The following is a 27400-nucleotide window of genomic DNA, read 5'->3' on the forward strand; positions in this document are numbered from 1 at the left end:
ACCACCCTAAGTGCAGCCTCTGTCAGAAGAATTTGGTTCAGTCTATGGCTAACAAGAAAATCCAGCCACAAGCCACTCCATCATCTTCTTCCACTCAAAAATTTCCTCTTCCATCATCTCAGATCCCAGACTGTCTCTCTTCTACTTCAAATCAAGGAGGAGTAATATTTTTCAAAGCCTTCATTTCTCAGGAAAGGGTTAAAAGCTCAGACTCCCTGGACGGCTGAAATCTCTGCCCAGAAGCCGATTCCCAAGGCCAAGGCTGGGCGCCTTCCCCCCCCCCCCCCCCCCCCCTTCTCCTCCACATCGGCAAAGTTACAGGTGCCGTCCGGACTATCTCTTCCCTCTTAGGAGGGGGATGACAAAGGCATCTCCGCTTCTCTCCACCCTTCCATCCACAGGAGCTGGCTCGGTTCCAGTCCTTCTACCCCTCAGCTCACCTCGACCAGGCCGCATGGCTTCCCCTCCCCCACCCAGCCCCATGGCTGGGCAGGGGAGGTCTGCACAGCACCCTGACCGGAACCAAAGAGAGAGAGCTCCTGGGAGTTCCTGCTTTTAACCCCCTGTGTTCTCAGAGGCATATCCCTATCTTCAGTGGTCACTTCAGGTGCCAATATCTAAACCTGACCACTGATTGGTTTGACCCAATTTCCTGAAAAAATTCACTTCCATGTCAAACCACGACAGCAGTTCATCAGGGCCAACTCACTTTCATAAAGTTTTGATTGCAAGTTGATTGCTTAGTTAAAAGTTGTCCTGGTTTGGGACAGATTTGTTACCTCTAAAGGGCAGGATCCAGCTGCCCCTCCCCTAACCGTTTTGGAGATAATCTCCTTGGAGAAACGTGGAAAAAACTTTTTATTTAACCAGCAAAGTATTCACAAACATGAAAAAATTAGTAATATTAAACAATAAAACCTCTCATTGTTCCGAAGAGATGGCAAATTCAGGAAGTCCTTCTGTGGTTCAGAGCGAGTCCTTTCGTGGGGTGTTGCTGGGCTCGCTCAGTCTCTCTCAGTGCCTCTGGGGCTCTGGCCCGGCCGCCAGGCTTCAGAGCAGCTTGTGGGCTGGAAGCTGGGCAACTGTCCTGCTGTTCTGGACTGGAGAGAAGCTGAACAATTCCAGAAAAAAAACAATTCTGGAAAAACCTTTTTTGCCATAGCTAATGAGGAAAACCAGAAAAAAAGCAAGAAAACTCCCATTTCTCTCTCTGCAGCAGAGAATGCAGAGAGCACTGCCACGTGCTCAGAGAAAGCTGAACTCTTATCTCTATGTTTTAAATACAGTGTTAAAAAATTTCACTCCTTCTCTCTCTGGGCCTAGCTTAAAGCTACAAGACCCATTTCTGAGCAAAAAGACAGATGGGGATACCAGCAGCATGAAGTCACCCCAGGACGAGGTTCAGGCTGTAAACAGCTGTACTGCAGCATTGGGTAACCTTCAGGGCTAGGATAACCCTCCAGCACCCAGCAGCTCTACCAGCATCCACAGGAACCACGCGCCCTACCTCATCCAGAGAAGAGCTTCAGTCACTAACCAAAGATTCTGCCCCTGCAAATTCCAGCCTCCATCACAAAGCAATATAAAGAGACCAGCTGCCAAAACTGGTTCACAATTAACGCTTTGATGATTTAAGAAATCCTGCTTCCCTCCTGAGCCCAATCTGCTCACGCAGCAGCGCTCAGGGACAACCTCCAGGATGTTCTCACTGCTCTTTAATATACCACGTGGAGCTCCAGGATCACAAGGAACGGAAACTTACAACCTGCGATCCCGTGGCTCCTAACCAAATGTCAAAGTGATCTTGCAGGCAAGTGTCTTGGCACAGACACCAGAAAATACACCAGCCCAGTGCTCTAATTACCCCTCTACTATTGCTCAATTCAGCTAGTCATCCAGCAGTTAACCACAAGGAGGAAAGAGGAATGCGGAGGCGGGGGGAAAATCACAGCAGGGCAATAGCACAGCATATCCTATGCTCCCTGAGACCAACACAGAAAAAAGGTGAACAAATCTCTCCAAATCCTAATCTCCAAGTGACGCCATGGTGTTGACTAATATGGCTACAAGGCCATAATTAAATGGCTGAAGCCATGTTTACACAAACACATTAAAGTTAACGCCTGTATATTGTACACCAAGCAGCACAAATGCAGTCAGAAGTCCTTCAGACTCAGTTTGAAAGGAGTCCTCAGGGTATCCAGTCACAGCTGATAAGGGTGGCAGCACTCCTTTGCTCAGGAGAGCTCTGGAGGCTCCTTGACAGCTGCCCATTTTCTTTGACAACACATCTGCATTATCTTCAAGACCCCTACTATGCTGTCAAACCCAGCTGACATCAGCCAACAGATTCAAAATAAGCCCGGGCTCATCCTAAATGAGCCCAGGCTGGCTGACAGATGAGCTGTGCCAGCTCTTGAGTTTCACCTCACTTCCAGCCAGACAAGAAAACAGAAGAAAAAACTCCTGGGGACTGAAATTAAAAGAAACAGCTTCCTAATGATCAGATTGCATTTGTCTCAGTAAGAAACAGAAACTCTGCACCTATTTGGTACTTTAAAAAATAATTTTGTCATAAAGCACGTTTTGTATGGGCATAGAGTTTTCTGTGATCAACAGAATCTTTATCAATTGGTTGTGCAGATTTATGATGATACCCCCATTCCCTTCTACTGGTTTAAAAAAATGGCCAATTTTGAAAAGAATTAAAAGAAAGAGTTCTGCTAGTCCCAGGACATTCTCCACTGTGCAGCTGAAACCAGAACAATAAATCCAGTGACAGAGAATGAAGACACAAGGGAAATCTTGTATACGTCATGAAACAGAAATAATCTCTAAGTCTATACTAGTAGACGTATATTGGTTCTTGTATGAAGGACAGCCTAGATTAAACACTTTTAGCCATAAGAATAAATTTTACCAACAACACTGAAAACCAGCAGTTTAATATATTGCAGTAATGCTCCTAAAATATGAACATACAGGTGTCTTTGTGCTGTCTTCTGTCAAATGATATCCAGTGTTCTTGGGAAAACTATGCAAACTCGCAGTAACACATAGAGATAGATTGATCACTATATTAAATCATGTACCTGACCTGCTTTTTAATTTTTTTGTAATAATATTTTAGGTAGCTCCACCTTCCAAGAACTCCGATCACAACTGGTGAGCGGCCACACATGCAAATTTTTAAATCGTAAGCAGCAGCTAACTTAAAAGTTATTGTATCTACACGCACCATGGTCAACGATCTCCCAATAACCTGGAAAAGGTTTAATCTTCAAGCAGAAGACTACCTCAATGGCAACTTGCCTGCTCTGCCCGCATACTGACCAGACCTGGTTCAGTAATGGTCTTAACAATGGGAACTACTGCTGCACAGCTGAAGTTTCAAGATAGCCACATGTGTGTCGCTGTTGAGGCAGGACGAGAACAATGAAGACTCCAAGTAAGAAGGCGAGAAGAAAACTCCCCTTTATTTCAAATACACCGCTCTATTTATAGAGAACATCATGCAGACTGATTTCATTGGTCTTAAAGTAAAAACATCTCACGCCATTGGTGCCCTGTGAATGACACAGAGTGGCAGAACACATCTATAAACAATGTGAACAACAAGAGAGATAGAGAATTATTTACATTCCTTTCCAACTCTTTCCCAGGCCCAGCCTAGTTAGAAACCTCTCTTTTTCTCTCTGACTGAACTGAGAATAACCATACATGCGAATCCTCTTCTTACACATTTCTGATAGCAGCCTTTAAGAAAATGTAGCAAAAGCCCAACTTTGGCAGAAGCAACATAAAATATAACCTCAAACACAACTGTTGATATGATTGGCATTCTGGAATTCTGTTGTAACTATTATACCACTATGAAGGTTATCTAGGACTCCTGGATTAAGCCCATGTGATACTTTGTGTACTTGTTTTTAATATCGTGTTTCTTCCAATTTGTTCTTTTAGCTCTGCTATCCCAAGTCAAAGACAGTATTATCTTAACTTCTTGTGTACAGCAAAACATGATTCAGAAATTCACAGTTGCCCTGCAGCGCCCTTGTCTTTTGGGGTAGGAAGTTGCAAATTAGAAAATCAGGGGGGAAAAAAATTGTGCCTGACTTCATGGCTCTTTTAGCTCCTCAGGTAATCCATAAGGCTTTTCTACTGTCATGTTTTTCCTTTAATGAGACACACAGAAACAATCTGAACTGAACAATAAATGAGTTCAGTTATCTGAGTACAAATACCTTTCCAATGTATAAGCATACAGCAAAATTATGACTGTACTCTAAGTTTCTGTATGTCATTATTGCTTTGTATTTACAATATAAACTCTTTGGAGAAGAGTCTTCATAAAGCTAATATTTGAAGTGTCTGACTCATCAACAATAAGAACTTCAGCCCATCAGCAATTAAGATGCTGAGTACCATCTATGCACTCTTTTTGTTAAATAACTCTGAAAAACCCTCTCTCAGTAAATAACCCTGGCTTTGTACTCACAGCCTCTGCAAAACAGAGTACTTTGCTTTTCAATCAGCTGTTCTCACCAGTAATACCTACTTTTCAGACACTCAGACTTCTAAGAGTCTTCAAGTCCAAGGGCTCAGTTAGGTTAGAAGAGCTGAGTGCTAATCCCATTTATTTCATAACTAGTCTTAATTTCAAATAAACAAAGGCTGAAAAACAAACAGACTCACTTTTCTCTTACTTCAATTCCTTAGGAAAGCTACAGTTCAGAGAGACTTATTCACTGTTTTTTCTTCTGGTCTCAGGGAATTCTCAACAAAAAGCAGGAGTTAAAAGTATTTTATTGTTCATCATTTCAGTGATATAACATGCATACATAACCTGGCAATGTGCTTGATAATACTAAAATAAAGGACTTAGAAAACACTATTCTAAAACCAGGCTTTTAAGTTCAAAATGCTTAAGACCAGAAAGTTTTGGGGATTGCAAACTGTACATGAGGCCAGTCTAAATACACTGCCCCATACATGTCCATGCTACCACCACTGTGCTCCAGCTCCACTGGCATTGGAAGGTCTTTGTTCTTAAACGCTATGCAGGGAGACAGACAAAACAAGGCAATGATTGTGACAAATCCACAGGCTTGAAAAACTTTTGAAGTATTTGCATTAAAGCACTAAAGAGAACAGAAAATAAGCACATGTAAGGAGAGGCTCTATGTGGGCTGCCTGCCCTCTGATGGTTTATGGAAAATTAACTGTCACTCCCAGCTATTAACTCTTCAGTTACTGGGAGTCCAGTACTTGGCTGAAACTCGTTGGAGCTTCTTCTGCAGGACAGGTCCACTCCAGCTTTGCTGCTCACCAACACAAGGATAAAGCTCTGCACTTGGGGACTCTCCTTCCTGATCCATCTTCTTTGCTACATGAAAAGAGCAAGATCAAATTTTAAACACTACATACCCCATTTATTCTCACTGGTGTATTAAAGCTGTGCAAAAACCACTGAAGAGGAGGTGTGAGAAAGAATGGCAAGCACAGGAGCTACTTAACAGTCAACAGGTCTAGTCTCACCTTCCCATTGAAGCAAGATTTCGTCTAATGACTCTCTTAAAAGGTATTAGCTCTATCCAACTGCCTGAGCCTCAGGAGATTCTTACACAACATGCACTATCTCACCAGCAGTAATTTCTTAGATACTGTTTAAGCTGATCCATTATTAGCTTCATTCTATTACTCTGGAGATATTTAGAAGGAGCCATAACTAAGTATTTAATTTCTCTTTTCAGTATTTAAGCCCTGAAAATACATCTAGATTTGCATCTCCTAACCTATTCTGGTAGTTATAATACATAGAGTATACATGTAGCTTGATATTCTTTGAATCAAGGACTCCCATCATTTTTGTTGATCTTCTCCAATTTAATTCAGATAATGAGGTTCCAGAAACAGGATTTTAGGAGATATTAACACAGGGGCTTGCTGGGGGAAGCACCAACCACAGCTTCAGTGCTTGGCTCTGAACTGTATTTGCAAACAAGGATTACGCTTTAGCGTGCAGCGCACTCTTAAATTGAAATCCATTGCTTCTAAGCAGAAACCTTCTGCTTAGAAGGTTTAGAATTAGAATTAACCACTGAGAAAAAGGGCATAGAAAGAAGATGAAAACAAGTCACTGACATTCAAAGACCATGTACTTCAGCACAGATGAGAAATGTAGAGATACAAACATCAGAGAGTGCTGGCATTCTCTAGTGCTAAGCCTCTAAGTTTCAGCTCCATAAGTTTCTCTAACCCCTAAGTTTCAGCTCCCTTGAGCACTGCTGACATTTGCTATTGTGGAAAAGCCTAAGGAGAGTCCAACAACTTTCTCTAGAATATCCTGACCTTTGGCATCCATATTCACAGTCACCTCTCATCCTTGCTGGTGGCTTTTCTATTTGACTTACCTTCTTATCTTAGCAAAGGACACTCTCCTCAGACCCTGCTCCTTAACCCAGCTGTCCAGTACTGTGTTTTACCACCCCTTACATGGTTAGACCATCTTCAATTTATGCTCTTCAGAAGAGCAACTGTTCTGCTTTACACCTGCAATGTTCTCCTTAAACTCCTGAGTAAAATAACTTGGGTGTTTTTTTCCTTACCTCCCAGCTTTTTCCATTCCTACATAAACAGACCTGAACTATTTAGATACCTCTATTTACTACTCTTACACAGAAAAAGGCCCTAAAATATATTGATTGTAAGATTTCTGAGAGCTCTTAGTCTTATATATGACAACCAACACTTTTCTGTAAGGCCACTAGGCTCTGGGTTTTTGGGGTTTTTTTTATTTTCTAGTCCTTTGAGTCAATGCTCTGCTGTGAGCAAGTTGTTGCTTCTACTTCAGTTGCTTCAAAAGCAGGATCTTCAGCCTTTCCTCATTTTTAATGGTCTGTCTACAGCCTTATAATCCAGCTTACTACATCCCTTTCTCAAATACATGATCTGTCTAGATACCATTTAAAGGGCCCTCACAATATACAGCACCTATGATTCCTATCAAACACTCAACTGCATCTTCATTCCAGAACTACAGACAGCAGTAGCAGCAGCCACACTACCACCTCTGAGACCTTTACAATCCTTGAGAGCATTTTTGCCTAATCACAAATGTTTATGTCATAATTTATTGCTGATATGCGTCTCAAATAACACATTCTCACCACATCTGACATCAAGTACCACCAAAACCTTGGACCAATAGTCCCTGCAGAACAGGTACATCTGTATGTCCTACTCACTTCTCTTTACTCTCAAGTTCTACATCTTGAACACGTGGCCACACAAAAATCATGTCATTTCACCTACAGGGTAAAACACAGATCAGATTCCCCATTTTGTAACCCACAGCTGAACAAGGAGAGCTTATTAAGGAGAGATGACATGGACATTGTCAGGCTGATGTTCACTCCTCTGCTCCTCCCTGTAGTAGAGGACCTATCCTGAGAAGATTCATGACCATACTGTAGAATAGAACTCTTCCTACAGTTCATTCCTTTTGAAGATTGAAAAATAGAAAGTAAAAACATTTCTTGATGTATCTTACAAAACTAAGAACACTTTTTCTTTCAGACTTCAAGTACTCTTAGTATCAAGTTTACATGATCCAAGAGCTTGGATCAGTCTACATCGTTATGCGCTGATCCAGTGCCAACAACAGAAGCAGCACACTGATGAAGGGAATTACATGGACATATATTCATAGCTTACTTTCAGGGAGAGAAACATATCTGCTCTGAAAAAAAGGAAAAATCTGCCAGAGGTTATTAAATATGTTCAAGGTTTTGAATACAAAACATGGCAAGGTAAAAAAGCCATATTCAGAACAGTTAGTTCATCTTGCCAACTCAGCATCAAAGTAAATTTTTACTGGATTCAAACTAAACTATATAAAAAGGCAGAGGCAAGACAGATATATATTTAACCCAGGCAAACCAGAGCCTCACCCTATGCTTAAGGATCTTTGATCTTCTTTCTATAGTAGAGAAATTGTACATGATTATAAATCAAGCACCATTATTAAAATGGAAGTTCAAACAGTTACCACAGGAAACAGCAAACTCAGCTTGCTGATAAATGGCTTACCCTCATCGGTACAGTAGTTCAGAAAGTGACAGTATTGCAACACTTGGCTATATTTAAGCTCTGAGGTATGTTATCTGAGATCACTCTGGACACCTCTAAAGAGCAACAACCAGTAATGAGTGTCTGAAAACAGATGTAGTAAAAATTTCCCTGTGTACTTCAGAGACAGATATGATATTTAGCTATGAGTGTCCTTCCTTCTAATCACTCCATCATTCCTCATTTCACCTGTGATACATTAATGTTATACACATTTTGTCAAAACACTCTCTTTATAGGCTTATGAAAATTAAAAATGTACACAGTAACTTGAAAGTGAAAAATATACAGTAGCTCGTACTTAAAAACTTGTAATTTATGAGACACCAATTCATTCCCTCTTCCCTGTATTGACAATCTTATAATACATTTTCCATACATGTTTTTTCCTTCTCAATTCTAAAAAGCATGGATATTTAATTAAAATCTTTACTCCCACTAAGTTCCTACCTAAAATACTTGGAAACATTTAAAATTGAAATAAAGAATTCAGCTGGCTCTTCACTGTTTACCTGGTTATTTCCTTTTCCTGCTACAAAAACACTCCGGTCACAAGTTCCTTGTTAAACAAAACAGCTTTTTTATATCTCTGTCCTTTGCATTGCTTTATAAACTTGAACCATTGAAAACTCTGCCATTGATACTACAGCCTGGTTTGTGCAAGCAGTTAGTTTTAAAGATAAGATATTGGTCGTAGATTTCCCAGGGTACTCTGCCTCCAGCTCTGCATGCAGAGGAGTTGCTTAGACTTACAGTTGTAACCCAGTTGTTAATCCAAGAGGGCCAGCCTTACAGCTAATGAATAATCACACAGACTGTATTTGTGGATTAAAGTATCAGATCTTAACCCAAACAAATCCCAGAGTCACTCAAAAGCTGCCTCTATGCAATAGAACATATTTTCTCTGTCTCCCCACTACCAAATAGAAAAGCTTCTAATCTTCATGCCATAATTGTGAATGGCTGCAAAACCACATACAGCACTATGGCAGGTACTTCTGCCATTGGTCACTTCTGTTTGGAGAGCAAATCCAAGGAGTGTGTACATGCAGGAGAAAAATAACTGATAATTTAAACATGAAATCAATTTAAAATTTCTATTTCATTATATTGGCAGTAAGAAGAGAGCCATGAAAAAGTCTAGGCAACTCATTTAAATTAACACCTAAAAATGCTGAGAGCACTGGGTAAGCACAGAGAAAAACTTACTGCAGTGCAGACCCGTCTTCTGATGTCAGCTGCATCTTTGCAGGTAAGGACAGCACGACCCTCATTTAGTTTGTTCAGCCAGTTAAGCACAATAATTAGTTTATGCAAATTCAAGAAACAGACAAAAAGGGTTAAAAATCTGATAAAGCTTGCATCCCTCTATTACTTCATGAATTAAAAGCCAAACAGAACAGAGCTATCAGGTGTAAGAAATTGAGAGCCACAAGAATTTAGTGGCAGTATTTAGAAGAATCAAGTTGATGTTTCCTCTACTGAGTATCAAAACAGTTCTTCTTATTTGGCATATTTTAGATGGTTTTATTAACTGACGGTCTTGGGGTGATACATAATGGTAATGTATTCCAATAACCCGGGAATCCTGGCGGAGTGGGGGGGTTAGGGAGTTGGCTTTTGGAGCGGGCGTTTTTTAAAAGCTGCCCCGCACAGGTTCATGTCGCGGCTCTCTGCACGGCGTGGTGTTTGCTTCACACGCGGTTCGATTTTTGCTCAGGCAAAGGTTTTTTTCTTTCTTTCTTTTTTTTTTTTTTTTTTTTTTTTTCCTCGGCTTGGGAAAGCCGCGGTGTCGATCTTTAGGCTGCCTTGAGGGCGAATTCCGTGGCTTCCTATCCGAGAGCCGGAGGCATCACGCCCTAAGTGCAGAGGAGCGACTCCAGCCAAGCTGCCATTAACCGCGTCCAGGCGGGAGGAAAAAGGACACCGAGTGCCCCCAGCCCGGCTGCCTCGCCTGCCGTGCCCACTGTCCTCTGCCTCGCCGTGGGAAGATGGGACGAGCCATCGGGCCGTCCTCTAGTGCTGGAAGTGTGCCATGAAGTTCCTGCCCTTCCTGACGCCGCAGTCTCTTTGTTCCAGTGGGGTGGTGAGGTCTAGCAGTTTGATATCTAGCAGTTGTTTACTTTTTTCCCTACCTGTTTGCAACCTGTTTGTTAATAAACCGTGTTTTTTTTAAACTTTCATTTATTAGTATTCATTTCTTATTGGTGGAAAGGGATTACTGGAACCATAAAGGAGATAACTCATTTGTGAAAAATCTATACTTTATGATTGGCTTTTCGCAAATATTACAATGAATATTATATGTGTGATGTTAGAAAGTTATGCTGTATTAATTCTCTTAAGTAGTGTGTTAAATATATTTTTAGATTATAACACAATGTTAAAATAGAAACTATGCTATGTAAGATACTTTTTAACTAGCTCAAGAAAGAGATGAGATAATCAAGAAACTCTTCGCACAGAGATAACAGCGAAAGGGCCCATGAAGAACTACTGCCTCCTTATCGGAAAAGACAAACATTCTTCCACCTTCTCTCTGTCTTTATGGAACCACCAGGATTAAGGGGAAGAAGTTGACAAAAACCAGAAAAGTTCTTAATTTGGAAGGAATTTATGCATCATGTATGAGATAGATGAATATGCAACAGGCTATTGCTTTTAAGGGTTATTTATTCCTTTGTTTGCAAGGCAGGCTTTTCGTGACTTAGTGTCTGAGAGCATCCGGACGTCCGTAATTCTTTGCTTTTTATTGTCTTGTAATTGTCCTAACTCTAAATTTTATTACTCTAATTGTATTACTATTTTTATAACCATTTTAATATTATTAAACTTTTAAAACTTTAAAAACCAAGTGACTGGTGTTTTTCACACATTCCAGCATGTTTTTGTTTAAATTGTCTCAAACCAAGACATTGACAAAAGTATGAAGGTGGCTTCCTGGAACACTAATTGAATTCTAGTTTACATAAAGAAGAAACATGACACAAAATGGAAGCAAGAAAATACTACTCTCTCCTTCTTCTTTAAAGACTCTAAACAGATGAAAATAAAGCAGTGCATTTATTTGAACTGTGCAAATGCTATGTGTAACAAAAAACAGAGAGCCAGAATTAGGTGAGGCTTATCAGGATCCCAGATACCACACTATGAAGAGGACAGTGACTAGTAACCAGTCACCCAAAGTCATCTGTTCAGTATGTGAACAAATAGTGCCTCAAATCTAATTACACTTCTCAACAATCCCATCTTATGAATGTTTCTAGTGACTGTGCTGGAAAATGAACCTTAGAAATCATTGTGTCCAAATCCATTACCTTGCCAAAGCAAAACATACCAAACACCCAAAGCTCACTCCCCTTCCATCCCATGACAAAAAACAAGGCTTCAGCCAGCTGGCAGGTTTTTTGCTGCCTTTACAGAAATGTACAGCTATAAGCACAGACTTAAGGGCTGTCATGGCAATTCAGTGTTGAATGAGGGAAACCAAATGACAGATGGAGACTCACCAAGTAACTAAACTTTCTAAGCTCATGCTACAACTGGTTTCAAAGCACTAACTGTAAAGCCATTAGACATACTTTCATTACATTATGCAGAGATAGAATCAAAATATTTCAGTTTAACATCTGTGTAACACAATTTGGGATGTTACCCCAAGAAGAATAGTTAAAGATTTAAATGGTTAAGGACTTGACAGGTCAAATCAGAGAAAATGAAGACTAAAAACAAAACACAGAAGAAGAAAGCAAAAAAAAAAATTTAGCTAAGCAATAGAACAGTAAATAATCCTTAAACGACCCTCTCCCCATCACGTTTCATTCCAAAATCCTTGTTCATGACTTAATAGACAATTAGTAGTGCTGTGACACCTAATGCAGGAGTCTTCCTATAACCATTCATCAGCTGTGTCTTCTCTAATTAAAAATGACTCATGAAATAAGCTGCACTGTATTATTAAACTTCAAACAAACCAAAGCAAATTTAACTAAATTAACTCCATACAGTATCATGCTAAGGATTTTGAAATTTAGTGCTGGAGAATGAACACCTGGTTGTAAAGTTCCTTTGTATAGGCAGAAAGGCCTTTCCTCTCTAAAATTCTCCAGGGACCCAAAAAGGCAAAGGGAGCACAGCTGAAAGAAGACATGTGCAAGGGAACACTTGCCAAGGTGCCCCTGCCTTGGCAGGGGGGCTGGACTGGATGATCTCCATGGGCCACTTCCAACTCTAACCATTCTGAGAAACCACTAAGAAAAACATGATTACTGCTCCTGGCTTACAGCTCAGCATGCCTTTCCTATTGCAATAAGAAAAGCTGTTGGATCCTCCCAGGCTCATGCTTAGGGTTAGTAGTTTTACAAAACACAGCGTGAGTCCAGCAGTGACTGATAGAGAGGAACACCAGTGACTCCAGTGCTGGGTCCCACACCAAACACCAACTGTGCCTCTAAAAAAAAAAAATCAACGCTTAAAACCAACATCCCAGGGCACTAAATCCAGCTTCCTTATAATGTTTCATAAATATCTAACATCATCCCATAAACTCCAAGGTTTTAGCAACTTAAACTGGTAGGTTCTTCACAGTTTGCATGGTCAGACACCAGTTTTCAGAGTACGCCTGCCTGCTGCCACCCAGCTGTGACAAAGACCATTTTCTTGGCTTGCCCCTTGGAGCACACCCAGCCTTGCCTGCCCTGCTCTTAGTTTTGCCCTTTTCCATTTTATCACAAACCAATTTCATAGTTTTCTTTGTATGCTCAGATCCAGTCCCATCCAAGTTATCCTCCCACATGCAACAGTCACCAGGTCCAGAGTCTTTGTCTGATCTTCCTTTACCACAACACTTGGCAAACTTCCACTCACAGGTCTGTGTTTCCACTGCCTATCACAATTACCAGCCTTCTCTTCTGCCATGGGCTTTCCATTCCTGTGTCTCTTAGCAGATCACAGGTGCACTCCTCCTGCAAAACCTCTCCATGCTACCAAAACGTTTCACAAGTCTTATTAATACCCTGAAAACCTATGCTAACTGTTGTCAGAGATTCTTGAAGGAAAAGTGGAGTGTATATATAGAATAATTTTTAAAATTTTTAAGAACCACATGGTTAGACCTAAGGAAGAGGGCAGGAGGAAGCAAAAGGGTGTGACAAGATTATTCACCAACCCAGACCTCCAACCACTCAGCTCCATCCACGTAAATTATTCAAAACCAACCTGCAGTATTTTCCCCTTCCTACCTTCATCAGCTCTATTCTCCTAAGATTTGCTTTTTCCTCACTGAAAACAACAAGATATTGAGCAGCTTTCAGAATGTGACAAATGGTGTGTTTTAAACACCTGAATCAGATCAAGTGGGAGGAACAGTATGAGTCTGATGGGCTGCCTGGGCTTTAAACCACTTTTCTTTTGAGCTGGCTACATGACTTCAGAACAAGGGAAGAGGAAGTAGAATTGGATAGTCTTCCACATACAGTTCCTAAATTAGACCATTAACTCTGTCGTGCATATTATGCACATATTTCATGAAAGAAAATGGTGTTTATTTCCCAGACACATCTCAGGAAGTGGGTGATGAACTCCTGTCCATACAGTAAATGCAGCAGACTGCCTGGTTTATATATATAGATATATAGATACATATAGATATACATATTTTGAGCATAAGCTGATAACCTTTAACCATGATGGCTCCAAATGAACTAGACGAAAATCTCTCTCTCAATCAGGTAGGAAAAGCTGCTGTTTCCAGATAAAGTAGGTTTCTTTCAGATTTTAGAAGCCTGATTATACATCCTTGGCACGGCCCTCCTCTCAGAGTTTTCTATCTTCACCAGAGTAACTTTTCTGTCCTTACAGGACCAAAGCAATGCTTCAGACCACGGCAGTGAACTTCCCAGGCAAAGAGGAGCGGGTCTTTGCCTGGGAAGTTCACTGTCTCCACTTCACGGGGAGCCACTTCCCAACCTCCCGGCGAGGAGGAGAGCTCCCAGCAATCGCCCCTGCTGGGCAGAGCGGCTCAGCCGAGCGCCGGGAGCCCCTGAGTTCCCGGCAGAGCTCCGCCCCCGCAGTGGCTGTCACCGCCTGCGGAGCCGGGCCACGGCGTTCCTCGCACCCCTTGTGAGCGACACCGGTTCCGGAGCGAAGAAGGCCGGGGCAGCCCCATACTCACCTGCGGTTCATTGGCCGCACTCGCACGGCCACCTTCACGGAGGCCATGGCTCATCCCCGCCGGCCCGAGATGTCCCTCGCCACCGCCCCGCCCGCCAGGACCGAGCGAGGCCACCCCCAGCCTAGGCCGTGTCGCTATGGCGACCGCCACCGTGCCCCGGCCGGCGGTACGGCGGCCGCGCAAGGACAGAACACCCCTCGCCGTTGGTGTGCCCGGCCGCGCTGGGGCGGGGAAGAAGAAGAAGGAGAAAGAGGAGGAGGAGGAAGAGGAAGAAGAGGAAGAGCTTTGAGAGGAGGGGTAGAAATAGGTACTGTGGGTGGGCGTATGGTAATTTCTCCATAGGGCCACCCACCGCAGTATATTTATTTACTGGAGGAGTGTATGCTTCTATACATACATATATAAATATAAATATATATATATATATGTATGTATGTATAGTCATACATATACATGTATATCACAGAATCATAGATTCATTTAGGTTGGAAAAGACCTCTGAGATCATCGAGTCCAGCCTTAGACTAAAAACCATTATGTCAGCTAGACACGATGGGCACATCCAGTCTTTCCTTAAACACTTCCAGGGACAGTGAGTCCACCACCTGCAGCTCATTCCACTGTCTAATCACCCCTTCTGTGAAGAAACTTCCTGAAGTCCAACATGAACCTCTCCTGGTGTGGCTTAAGACTACAAAGGGGTCAATCCTCACCTGGCTACAACCACTTTTCAGGAAACCACTTGGTTATATGCATATATATACACATATACATATATGTACAGATATATATATACATATACAGCCCTCTAAAAAAATGTAACTCCCCATTATACATCGAGAGAATTTTTTATACATGGGGTTACATATATATATTTAATATAGAGAGCATATATATATTATATATACCTCTATCTATATATGAGGAAGATAGCTATATGTTTCTATTTATCTCTGTATCTAGCTGTCATTTATATCTATATGTATCTATATGTTTCTGCATATATCATAGAGTTATTATGATCACCCAGTTCAACCACACCATCAAGGCAGAGTCACCTAGAGCAGGTGACACAGGAGCACATGCAGGTGGCTTTGGAATGTCTCCAGAGAGGGAGGCTCCATGACCAGCCTGGGCAGCCTGTTCCAGTGCTCTGCTACCCTCAGAGTAAATAAGTTCTTCATGCTAAGCTGGAACTTCTTGTGGTTTAGTTTGTGGCCATTGCTCCTTGTCCTGTCACTGGCAACCATTGAAAAGAGTCTGGCACCCTCCTCTTGGCACAGAGATAGTTGTCTGTATTTATGAGATTCCCTCTAAGCCTTCTCTTCTCCAAATTAAACAAGGTCAGCTCCCATAGTCTCTCCTCATAAGAGATGCTCCAGATCCTTAATCATCTTTGTAACCTCTGCTGGAACATCTCCAGCAGCTCCTTGTCTCTTGTCCTGAGGAGCCCAGAGTGTGGCCTTATTAAGGCCAAGTAGAGGGGGAGGATCTTCTCTGTGGATCTACTGGTCCCACTCTTCCCAATACACCCCAGGATGCCATTAGCCCTCCTGGGAGCAAGGTTACACTATGTGTTTTTATTAATATATGTTTTTCTTCTTAGCTACATATAGGTACATACATATGTGTTTAAGAGAAGGTGTTAAAACCATGCCTGCAATCCCTGTCACTCTCTGCCAGTCTGTCCCTGGTGAGATGCCACCAAGGCTGGGCTGCCACCATGCTGGTACAGTGGGGCTGGGAACAGAGCCTGGAGCCAGCATCTCACCATGTGGCAGCACCTAGAGGGATTGCTTGGCAAAGCAGAGACACAGCCGGCACTGTCTCAGCAAAGGAAGGAAACATGAAGCAGAAATGGAATACCTAGTGGGCGTCATGATCAAATAATAATATTTAGGTACATGACACAATAAATCTGGGCTATTATTGTTTTATGGCAGCTCTCCTTCTAGGTATCATCACTGACTCTGTCCTTTGAGTATAACAAGAGAAAGCTGATTATCTTCAGCTTGGCAAAAATTGAGAAAATAAAAATATTAAATTCAAATTTACATTAAATGCAGCATGCTGGAGCACCTGTCCTACAAAGACAGGGTGTGAGAATGGGGTTGTTCAGCCTGGGGAAGAGAAAGCTCCCTGCAGCCTACCAGTAACTAAATGGGCTACAGGAAGGCTGGAGAGGGACTTTTGACAAAGACATGGAGTGACAGGGCAAGGAAAAATGACTTCAGACTTACAGAGGGCAGGGTTAGATTGGATATTAGAAAAAGGTTCTTCACTATGAGGGTAGGTAGGCACTGGAACAGGTTGCCCAGAGAAGTTGTGGATGACCCACCCCTGGAAGTGTTCAAGACCAGGTTGGGTGGAGCTCTGAGACCAATGGTCTGCTGGAAGGTGCCCCTGCCAATGGCAGAGGGTTGAAAGGAGGTGCTCTCTAAGGTTCCTTCCAACCAAACAATTCTGTGATTCTATGAAATAACAAATCTTTTGTTTTGTGCTGTCAGTGACTGGAAACTACACGCAGGCTGGAGACACCATTTCACTGTATGACCACAGTTTTGCTCAAGCCACTAAGCTGTTGACAAGCCAAAAAAACCCAGTTGCCAAGACACAGAAGATATCAGACCCAAACTCTTCAACTTTAGCATGACTCCTATTGACAAGTTATTGTCTCCAAAATGGAGAAGGAATAAGAAAAGAGATGTGACAGTAAAATCATCACCTGACAAACAATTAGCATAAATGGCAAGCGAGACCTCACAAATTAACAACTTTACCTGGGAAAAGGAGGAGAGCAGAAAAGGGAAAGTGAGAGACAGAAAGACCCCATGCTTACACTCCAGCGGTGTGCAACACAGCAAGGATGGAAGAAATTTAGAAGATGATTGACTGGTGGAGGTGATCAAAGAGGATGGAGTGGAAGGCTATCAATCACTGAATGACAGCTGAAAACCAGGACAAAAAGAGATGCCAGGGGGCTGGAGAAAGGAGAGGATGAAGAAAGAAGGCATAAAAGTGATGTCCCCAGCAGTACACAGATCAACCGAGAGACGAGGTGACATTTGAATAGAAAGGTCAAGTTCAAGGAGTGGTTTTATAGCAAACTAGAAACTATTATATGTTCAGTTTTCTGAAGAAAGAGGAGGAATGCAAACAAGAAGGAGCCAGGGCAAGGAGTTAGAAAGTCTAACTGGTGCAGCAGCTTAGAAGAAGGAGGAAGAAATATAGGACCATATAGGAAAGATGGAGGAAGGAACAATAAGTGAGAGAGGGAGAGAGCAGAGCATATTGTTGGAGATCCAGGAGACTTTCGACAGCCAGACAGGACGTCTGACCTGCAAGTCAGAGATTAAAAACTCTTCTGAAGTTTTGGACGTGGAAAAGAAAGTAGTGAATTTCTAATGTGGATTTTTCCTGAGGTTTTCAGTGATATGAAAGGATAAACACAGGGTAAAGATGCAAGAACGGAGACAGGTTGTGTTACTGAGATGAACTCCAAGAGTAAGAGAGGAAAGTCAGAAGTTTTGGCACCATTGTGAGAGTACTGTGTGCCAGAGATGACAGGAGGGAGGAAAGAAGGAAAGGGATCTGTTCTGCCATGTAAGAGAGGTGTTACAGTGGGAGAGAAAGAACAGGGGTGTTGGGAAATCACAGAAGTAGCAATATTTGCTTAAAAATCAGCATAGACTGAGTCACCTTAGTGAGCACAGGAGGTGACACACTGCAGCAGCCAAACATTCAGGCAGGGGAACCCCCACCAATGCATTGGGCAAACTGATTAAAGCCTATTGAAAACTTTACAGAGGACTCTGGGAGATGTGCAATAAGCTGACAAGGAATAGCAAAAATACATTAGAAAATATAAAAATAAGCTAAAGATTGTATAAGAAAAAGATAGATGCATGTATAAAGCATTAATGTACATCTGTAAAAAGATGTACACCCATGCATAATAGATAAAAGAATAAAAGCAATGGTAAAAGCTACACACGGTTTCTAGGAAAGCCAACCAAAATGTAGCTTAAGTTCTAGAGCATCCAGTAACTCCTCTCAAACAGCTGTGCTTTCCCTGTTTCTGCTTAGCAAAGCTTTTGAAGAAACACACCTTGTTCAGTAAACACATATCCACGTGCTGTGTTCTGAGACGTCCAGCCATCAAGGGCATATGAGCTTCTCCACACTCAGAGAATGTGGATATTCTCAGTTCAGTCAGAGAGAAAAAGAGAAAGATTTCTGCCAGGCTAAGCCTGGGAAAAAGTCTGAGAAGAATGTAAACAATCTATTATCTTGCTTTCCGTTCATATGGTTTATAGATGTGTTCTACCTCACTGACATAAGTCCAGTGTACCAATCAGGTGAAATGTTTTTACTTTAAGACCAATGGAATTAATGTTCACAATGTACTCTATAAAATACAGAAGTGCTTTTGAATAATTGCTCATTTTGCCTTCTGATATCTTGCAAGTCATTTCTGCCGTCCCTGGCTCAACAGCGTCAAGAGAAAACACTTTTCCACTTCCACAATGAGTGCCCATTGGAGCTGGACCAGCTAAGGCACCCAAAACACAACTGGCATGAAGCAGTAAGGTATCCCCAGGCTTTCCCATCCTCCTAAAATTCTCCACGGTTTGCTACTTCAGAAAGTTCTTTCCTTCACCAGGCCAGGACATGAATGCTGTGTGCAGTCTATGGAGAATAAAGCCCAACCTGGTTTGGTCTAGCAGTGTTGTTGAAGACTTGTGTGGGGGATGTAACCAGTACTGAGTGTTCCTCTTTCTCCTGCCCCTTGGCTCAACAATGAGTTTGATTGAACTTTCCTTGAAGCTCTCACCAGTTCAGTCTGCCCCAGGAAATTATTACACACTGTGTGTAACATCTGCCATTTCAGTCAGGGTCAAGTGAGTTTTACAAGAGGAGGACTCAAGGAAGGCTGCTTTCCTAGGGTTAAGCTGTTTCCTATAGTTAAGCTGCTCAGTGGATGTTCTAAGGATTGAGGCTGTAGGGAAGTCACTCTTCTACAAATCTTGTCAGAAAGGATTATTTTTGAGACTTCTAGACATAGATCGATCTTGGTTTAGAGACAAGTTTAGGAGAAAATGCTCTGGAATAAGTGTTTTCTCTAAAGAAAAGGGTTTCAGCAATCTCTTCCCACGGATAAGAAATGAGTATTAGTGGATGAAAGTGAAAAAAACCCAATCATTTAGTGACAAAGTGCCCACACAGCATGGGGAGAAAAAAAGAATAAATGCTGAATAGTGAATTGTCAGTACTTTACTCCACACACACACACACACACATCACAACAAAAGAAAACCTAAACTGCCAAGAAAGAGAAAAATAGCAGCTGGCCACATGGCAGGGAAGAACAAAATGGCAGCGGCTTTTGTCTCAGGGAAGGGAAAAAAGTTCATGCAGTGGCTCAGGGAAAAAACAGATGGGAACCTGGTGAATCTCTAATGTTGGTCTCCTCTTCCCAGCAGATGAAACTGCTGGATTTAGGGTCCTTTCTTCAGCTGAGTCAGCTTTTCTGAGGTCAGGCCGGGCAGAGCAGTTTCTCGGGTCTCCACCGGTCCATGGCCAATGCTTCTTCCATCGATTCTAATCTCAAACCCAAGCCAAACCAAACATTCAAGGAAAAAAAAACATCAGCTGCCAAAGGATTGCTGTTGCAGCCTCCAAGGCCAGGGAACAGGAAAAAAAAAAACCTTCTTTCCTGAGCTAAACAAAAAAACAAGCTAGCTAAGCCACAAAGTAACGCCAGTCCCAACCGTACCCAGCAGGCTCAGGAGCGAGCGAGGCTTTCGGAAAAACCGCGCCAGAGCCCCGAGGCTCAACCTCTGCCCCCAGAGCCACCTCAAAGCTACCACAACCATTTCTGAGCATGGAGCAGACAATTAGTGAATAGAGTACCATCATAAAATCACCCCAAGACAAGATCAAAGTATACACCCCCCCAAAAAAACAATATAAGGTATGTAAATATACGTGCCCACACAAAGCACCTCAACCTCCTTTCCTTAAAAACCTGGAGAAAAATACAGCTGTCTAAATACTAAATATTTTACACTCTGAAACACCTGGCAGAATTACAAACCCAAATCCTAACCAAACTCAAGACACATGTGTTCCCAAATACTCCTCTGCTCCTTTGGTATCTCTTTAATAAACCTATGGTTCAGATAAAATTAATGAAGCATTTCAGCTGGTTTTCCTTGCATTGGCACAGAAAACATCTCTGCTCCCCTTCACTAGGAGTTGAGAAAGCAAGTTCCACCTGCAGTAGAAATCATCTTCAGACTCAAAGGTGGGATCTGTGGAGCTGCTGTGAATTTCCAGCCTGCTCACAAGAAGACAAGAAGTGCTGCAATGAACTGACTTCTGACTACCACCTCCTGCCTTTCCTTCTTGCTCTTATTTGGGCCCTTGCAATGCACCTGCACATTCAGAAAGACCTTCAGGCACTTATCATCCTTTCCTGGGATTGAAAAACAGGTCCCAAGCACACAAGATGGATGAAAGGCTGGACCTTACTAATAATGGGTGATGCTAAGTCTTTCATTCAGGCCCTTCTGATGCACACTCCCCTTGACAATGACCACTTGCCTTTCCTTGCATCCATATGCAGATAGCCTGGAAGGACAGGAATCAATGACTTACCATATGGTTACCTCTTACCTGCTATAATGCTCTTGTCCTATCACAGTTTGAAATATGTTTCTAAGAAGGAGACATTGTCCAGGACCTCTGTCTGAGCTTGCTGAGAGCTGAGATACCCTTCCAGCTGGCAGATCGGGAATGGGACAGAAGAATGGGCATCTCGCCACCCGTGGGACTCACCACTGGGCTGGAGCTTGTCATCAACCCCGCATCAGTTTGCAGATTAGCAAATTAACATTTGGTAATTTGATGCAGAAAGGTCAAGGCTCACTGCTAGAATGATGAAGAGAGTCCTCCGTGGAAGGTATTATCTTGTCATGGATCAGTTCATCAGGAAAGTTATTAATCTCTCCAGTCCTGGGAGTCCTTTGGAAAAAACACTTGCTCAGCATCGTCCTCCAACCCTGCTGCTGCAGGGCTTTTTACACCTGAGGTGCCATGAAGACTCAGATGTCATTTCTGCTGTCTCTGCTGAAACAGATTGCAAACTCTTTTATCTCAGCCAGAGGAATCCTCCTTCTTCTTGGGCTGTTCTGATTTTCCAATCTGTCAAAATTATGAGGAATAAACAGTATTGCTGATTTCCAGCAGCATACATTCACAGTCCTTCTAGTTGATGCACACAGTCTGCTTCCCTGAATTCATTCTCAAGCCAGATTTCAGCCTGTATTCGTACCCACTTTGCAGAAACCACTTTTGTACATTTTTTAATTCACATTTGTATTCCAGTAGAGGAACTTGCCACGGATAACTTCTCAAGGGTATGAGTGGCCCTCTGCTGGGCCTAGTGGAGCCAGGGCTTCAGTACAGTTTCCCAATTGAAGGCCAAAATGGAGCCATCTGATGGATGAAAAACAAAGGATATCCTGGTATTACAAACTTAACATAGTACTATGCAAATTTACATTAACCAAGTAGAATTATCTCATTTCCAGCAGCTCTCAGCATGCAATTTCAAGTACATAAGCATCAATCCATCAGCTTGAAATACTCCTTGGTAGCTGCGTATTTTTAATGAGCTGCCACTAACACTGTGATTTGGTATTTCCCACTTTGATGTTTCCTGCCCTTGTCTGTTTCTTTTTAATGAAATGCCATGGACATTCCAATCCACCTGCCAGGGTGTTGCCAGAGGATGTGGGTAGGAGTGAGGACTTTGGGGCAGCCCAGGAGGGTCACTTGGAGCTGGCACTGCCAGCACCACCCTTGGGAGTAGCTCAGGGAGAGCAGCAGCAGGAATTGAAGGAGAAAAGGTGGGGCCTTAGTGCCTTTGGCGGCAGCAGCAGCAGCAACCACTGCTGTGCCAGGTGGTGTGCCAGTGCTCTGCTTGCCACATTTGGGGAAATTAGCTTGAAATAAATGGTAGCAGGTCTGTTTCCCCTCTCCTCTTTGTCATCCGCATCCAGCCCTCTTTTTGACATTCACAATTATAATGGCAATAATATAATTCAGGATGTGACCATTCCCCCTGTGCTTGGCAGAGAGACCATTCACAGCTCATCCAGCATCTGGCTGTTGAGATCAGTGAATGCTGCCTGGCTTTCCAGGTCCATCCCTTTCTGGACAGCCCATCACAAACATTTGGATACTGCACCATGAGAGGCTGGTATAGGAGAGAGTGGCCTGTTTCCACTGCAGATAGCACTTGTGCAGGGATCCTCCAAATTGCTGGCCAGAGGTATAGGGAGATGGCTAGCTGTGTTGAAAGGTGTCCTCACTGGCACCCCCTTATACAGACTGTCCTTTGAGCTATGAGGAAGGGTGCAAAGGATTTACAGCCATGCAAGTTTAATGTTGGAGTGAGGAAGCAAACACAACTCCTTGCCCTGCTGTGGAAGGACCCAGAAGCTGCCAAGGTGCAGATGTAGCAGGATCGAGAAACACCAACGTCCACACTAAAAGTTTTCTTTCAGTTTTCTGTGGTCTGCTGAGCCACAGGAAAGAAGAGTTTGTAAATAACCTTTGAGTTGGATCAGGGGAATCAACCAAGCAAAGACTCAAAACACTGAGTGTATATCATCATTTCTAAGCTGCGTTAGGCTTGATCCAGAACTGAACCAGAACAGCTTCAGCCAAGGCTTAGTTAGAACTGAACTACAAAGTCACCAGCCTGCCTTTGCTTTGATCTCCTGATAGTTGCTTCATTCACTTTTCTACAAATTAATTTTCCTTTTGCTGTGCTTTCCTCTTCTGTTCAGTTTCAAAGCAATTTAAACATACTTCATGTGGAAATAAGCAAATAAGGTATATAACAGGGAAGCAAATGTACTGCTCACATTTAGATATATATTCTGGAGGAGACAATTTATTCCTTTGACACACAACTGTCACCTTGAACTCTAACTGTGAAAACACAGCCACTACATTTTTATTTCAAAATGTATTTTTTTCATGGGAGATGGCCTTGCACAACAGAAGTTTGCCCTACACAGAAACTTTTCTCATTATGAAGAGCACTCTTTGAGTTTCGCAGAGTACGCTCTAGCATTTTAAATGAGTTTCTGACTTCTTAGAAGTGAGGTTGTTTTTTGTCCCCTCTCCTGCTTCACTTTCACTTAAGGAGCCTGATAAGGGAAAGTATGCTACAGAGAAGTGGAAATGAAGAATAAGTGGCTGCATTTGACATTCAATTTCTGTACAGTTGGAAAGAGAAATGAGATTGTCTTTTGTTCAATTCATTAATTTTCCCATCCAAGAACATCCAATCATCCAAAAACATAGCAGTATGTTGTTCCATTATTAAATATAATAGGGAGATGTTCTGATAATTTTTTCTTATCGAGTTCTTATTTTTTACAATTCATGGATAGTGGCAGTCTCTGAGCTCTCCCGTTTGCTCTTTTCTGATGCATCATTCAATTAACACCAAGGCAATCTGTTGTGTCCAAAAGAAAACATGACAAGGCCTGATAAGCAAGCAAGCAAACTGCAGAAAGATCTAATAATGTTTGATGAATTACTGCAGTGCCATGTTCAGAGATGTTCTCTTGGCAGCACCCTGGGATTTACAAAACACATTAACCTGTCACTACTAGGGATCAAGAATAGCTGTATTTTTTGAGGCTATGTCAGGGACAAGCGTATGGGTCTGCCAGTGCAGTTTTATCCATGAGGCCAAGGAAATGCCTTGTGTGCATACAGCACTGCCATTTACTCCTAGATTTTTAAAACACAAGCAATGCATTCCCCCTTACTCCTCACTCAAGCATCCTTTTTATCACTTTTATTGGTGTTAAAGACAGAGGAAGTTTGAGGCTGCAAAGTCTCTTCCAGAGAAATCTCTTACAGATTTTCCAGCAACACATGAGACTGAGTACCTACACTTTGCCATCTTGTATGGCCCAACAAGTCACAGTGCTGGAGGACCAGAGAATTTAACACTGAGAACCATTTCTTCATTCTCCATCTGGAGAAGCAGAACAGATAATGCTCATGGTGACATCCTCAGCAAGAGATAAAGGCTGTGAAGAGCACCTGTCAGGCATGTTAAACCCAGGAACTCCGCTATGTTTGCTGTCAGGGTATCTAGATTTCAGGCAGCAAAATGTTCTTCAGTCTTCATTGACCTTGTAAGACATCAGGCTGCAGAGCAAGGCCATGAGTGGCATGAACAGAAGCTTTCCTGGAGGCCAAAGAAGGTTTGGTTGATGAGAAAAGAATAATAATTAACCTTTCTTCTGTATTTCCAATGTTAGGTCTTTTCCTCCTCATGGCAGAAATTTCTTTTTCCTTTGCCGGAGAGGACAAGGGTAGGAATTAGTGAGTTATATGCTCTGCAGGTTTAGTGTACCCAATAATGAATGTTTGAGGCTGGACACTGGATGTTCATGGGCACAAAAAGTATCTCTGCATGTATTTTACACCCAGTTTGTTCCCTGGTATTTTTTCCCTCTTTTCATTTTTTATTCCTTTATTTTCAATGGAAATGAAGGCAAGTGACATAGGCAAGCTTAGAATTAAATAAGAAGAAATTTATTACAAATTCATGCAAAGCTAAAGGTAAAACACTGAAAAGCATTGAGAAATGTACTGACTTCAATGCATACCTTCAATACCTTCAGGAAAAAACAGACAAATAACATTCTTGGAATAAAGTTCCCTGAGAAGACACTTAGAGGATTTGGATAAAGCAAATTTGGAGAGAAATAAAGAGGTTATTCTGAGTTAGTATAGAGCACATTTAGTCCTAATACACTACTACATAAAATCTTGTTGTATTTAATGCTAACATTAGGATCAGCAGAAAAACAGACTGGAGAATGGGTCAGCTGTTTTGATAAGATAAGGCTTTATCTGTAATCCCTAGGAAGAAAGATGGTGGAAGACTGAGCCACTAAATATGGTAATAGCCATAGGAAAACTATTTGAGGAGGTACTTGAAAGGCAGCCCACACATCTTCAAAAGATCTATAGATTCTGCGGGGTCTGTTGTTGTCAGGCCTCACTCCCTGATTGGGTGGCCCGGAAAGGTGGAAAAGTCTCTCCTTCTCCTCCAACCTGAGCTTCCAAAGAAAGACTCAGTATTCTTCAGTCGTCCGGTCTCAAGGTAGTTTATTATGTTGTATGTAGTCAAGGTAGTGTATGTTATCTAAAAGATTTCTCCCTGAGCTGCTGCGGTCCGTTCAGCAGTCAGGCAAGGGCACACTTCACTGCCCAGGGGGCTGGTGCCCTCTTTTATATCATACATTATGTATTAGATGTTTACAGTTTTCCCCCAATGCCCATCACCTATATTGAACAGTGACTTTCTACTCTAAACCAATCTGTGAGTGCCAACATCACCAAGAACATGGAGGTTAGGAAGAAGAAGGAAAGAGGACAGGGCACACCCAAGTCCCTCCATCTTAGAACTTCTGACCCCCAAGCACAAATTCAGACCCCTCTGTACAAGGCCTAAACCCCCCTGTACAGCACTCAAAAATTCTTCCTTTCACTTTGTGACTACTTCTACTAGAATATATAAACTTTTGTGATTTCTTGTTCTTCCTGCAAAGTTGGTAAATTGTTCCATGGATCAGGTTCAAAGCCACAGGGATCTGTGACTGCATTCCAGAGTCTCAAATGCCCCTGATCTGGGCCTGGAACATCCAAGAGTGTCCAAGGGACATTCTGGGTTCCGACAAGATTCCTCTTCTGAAATGGAAGACTTAGGCAGTCTGGAAAGCCATTTTCCTGACACTTGCTCATGAAAAGAAGCATAACTGTCTTTCTATTCAGGCTAGTAAGCCAAGTCTACCACCCAGCATGCCAGCCCACGAGCTGTGAATTTCAAGGGGCAAAAGACACGTTGACATAAGAGACTGCAAGACTGCAGAGAGTCTGGTAAGAGATTGCTACTGGGGATGGGGAGAGCAGGTGGGTTCCTGATGGACAGAAGAGCCCTTTGATTGTGGCTATCAGAGACCGAATCTCGGTCGCGAAATAAAAACCTATTTTTTGATTATTAATTTGGCTCTATCATTTTATTACCTATAACAATATTGTAACCAGAATTGTGGTGGAAAGGATTAACTTAATGCACCTGCACATTTCATTTGAAGCCAGCAGCTTCATATGCTTATATACCTAAGCATCTGTTCTCACTTCAGTCTTTGGAGGTGGGGTAAGGTAAGGTCTCATCTCACAGAGCTGAGATTTATTTTACATTCCTGAAGGCACTACGGCATAAATCATAGCCACTGTGAAGCCTTTTAGAAAGTCAATCTGTGTGCAGCTGCTCCACATGATACTCTGGTGTGGAGAAATTGAAGCCATGTTTGATGATGACTGTTAAAAATAGGTTAGAAAAGGTTGTAAAATAGTTGATAATTGTTAAGCATGTACTGTTAGTTTGGTTATGGTAAAAGGAGTTAAAAGGGTAGTTATAAGAAATATGGTACTCAATGTACCATATTACATCTAAATAAGGTGAACCACCCCCCCAGTGAAACTAGCCAGCCTGTACAGAACTGGAATGGGCCAATCAAGCCTTAAACTTTCATGCAAAAGAAAGGATCCAAAAAAAAACCAATCCAAAGGGACAAAAAACATCATAAAAAGGGGCATCCGACCCACTGAACCTGTGCAGCTCCACCTGGAACGTCGGGGACATTGCTACGCAGGAAGACCCAGCGCCGGCACCACAGCATCCTCGATGGGAACGCTCCTGTTCAGCCCGCGGGCCGCCTTGCTTTAGGCCTTTCTTTTTATTATAATAAATGCTGAAATCCTTTGGTACCGGGAGTGTGGTCCCGTTTATAACAGTGACCTCGACCTACACTATTTCTTTGATGTAGGGTTTTTTTCAAGAGGATGGCACAAGAGAACCCGAACACTAGAAAGAGCTCTGCCACACTGGGATTAAATGAGAAATAAGCCCTGAAAGGCTCTCTGACTCCTAGAAGCACTCCAAACATAAGGCAGCACAAGACCTGCAACCTTTTCCAAAGCCTGACAAGC

At 42.3% G+C, this 27400-nt stretch overlaps 1 protein-coding gene across 5 annotated transcripts in view; it reads right to left on the reverse strand.

The window, feature by feature from the left end:
• The window catches only part of KIF16B (kinesin family member 16B), a 147796-nt gene extending 133359 nt beyond the window's left edge, over positions 1–14437 (reverse strand). For all 5 annotated transcript variants that reach the window (XR_010997831.1, XR_010997832.1, XR_010997833.1 and 2 more), the window contains exon 1: positions 14303–14437. Coding sequence is in view for 2 of the 5 variants with exons in the window: in XM_068186317.1 (XP_068042418.1) it covers positions 14303–14349 (47 nt within the window). In the remaining 3 variants the exon portion in view is untranslated. The remainder of the gene's footprint in view (positions 1–14302) is intronic.
• Between the last annotated feature and the right edge of the window lie 12963 nt (positions 14438–27400).

This window comes from Anomalospiza imberbis, chromosome 3 (genome assembly GCF_031753505.1).
Source record: "Anomalospiza imberbis isolate Cuckoo-Finch-1a 21T00152 chromosome 3, ASM3175350v1, whole genome shotgun sequence".
NCBI lineage: Eukaryota > Metazoa > Chordata > Aves > Passeriformes > Viduidae > Anomalospiza > Anomalospiza imberbis.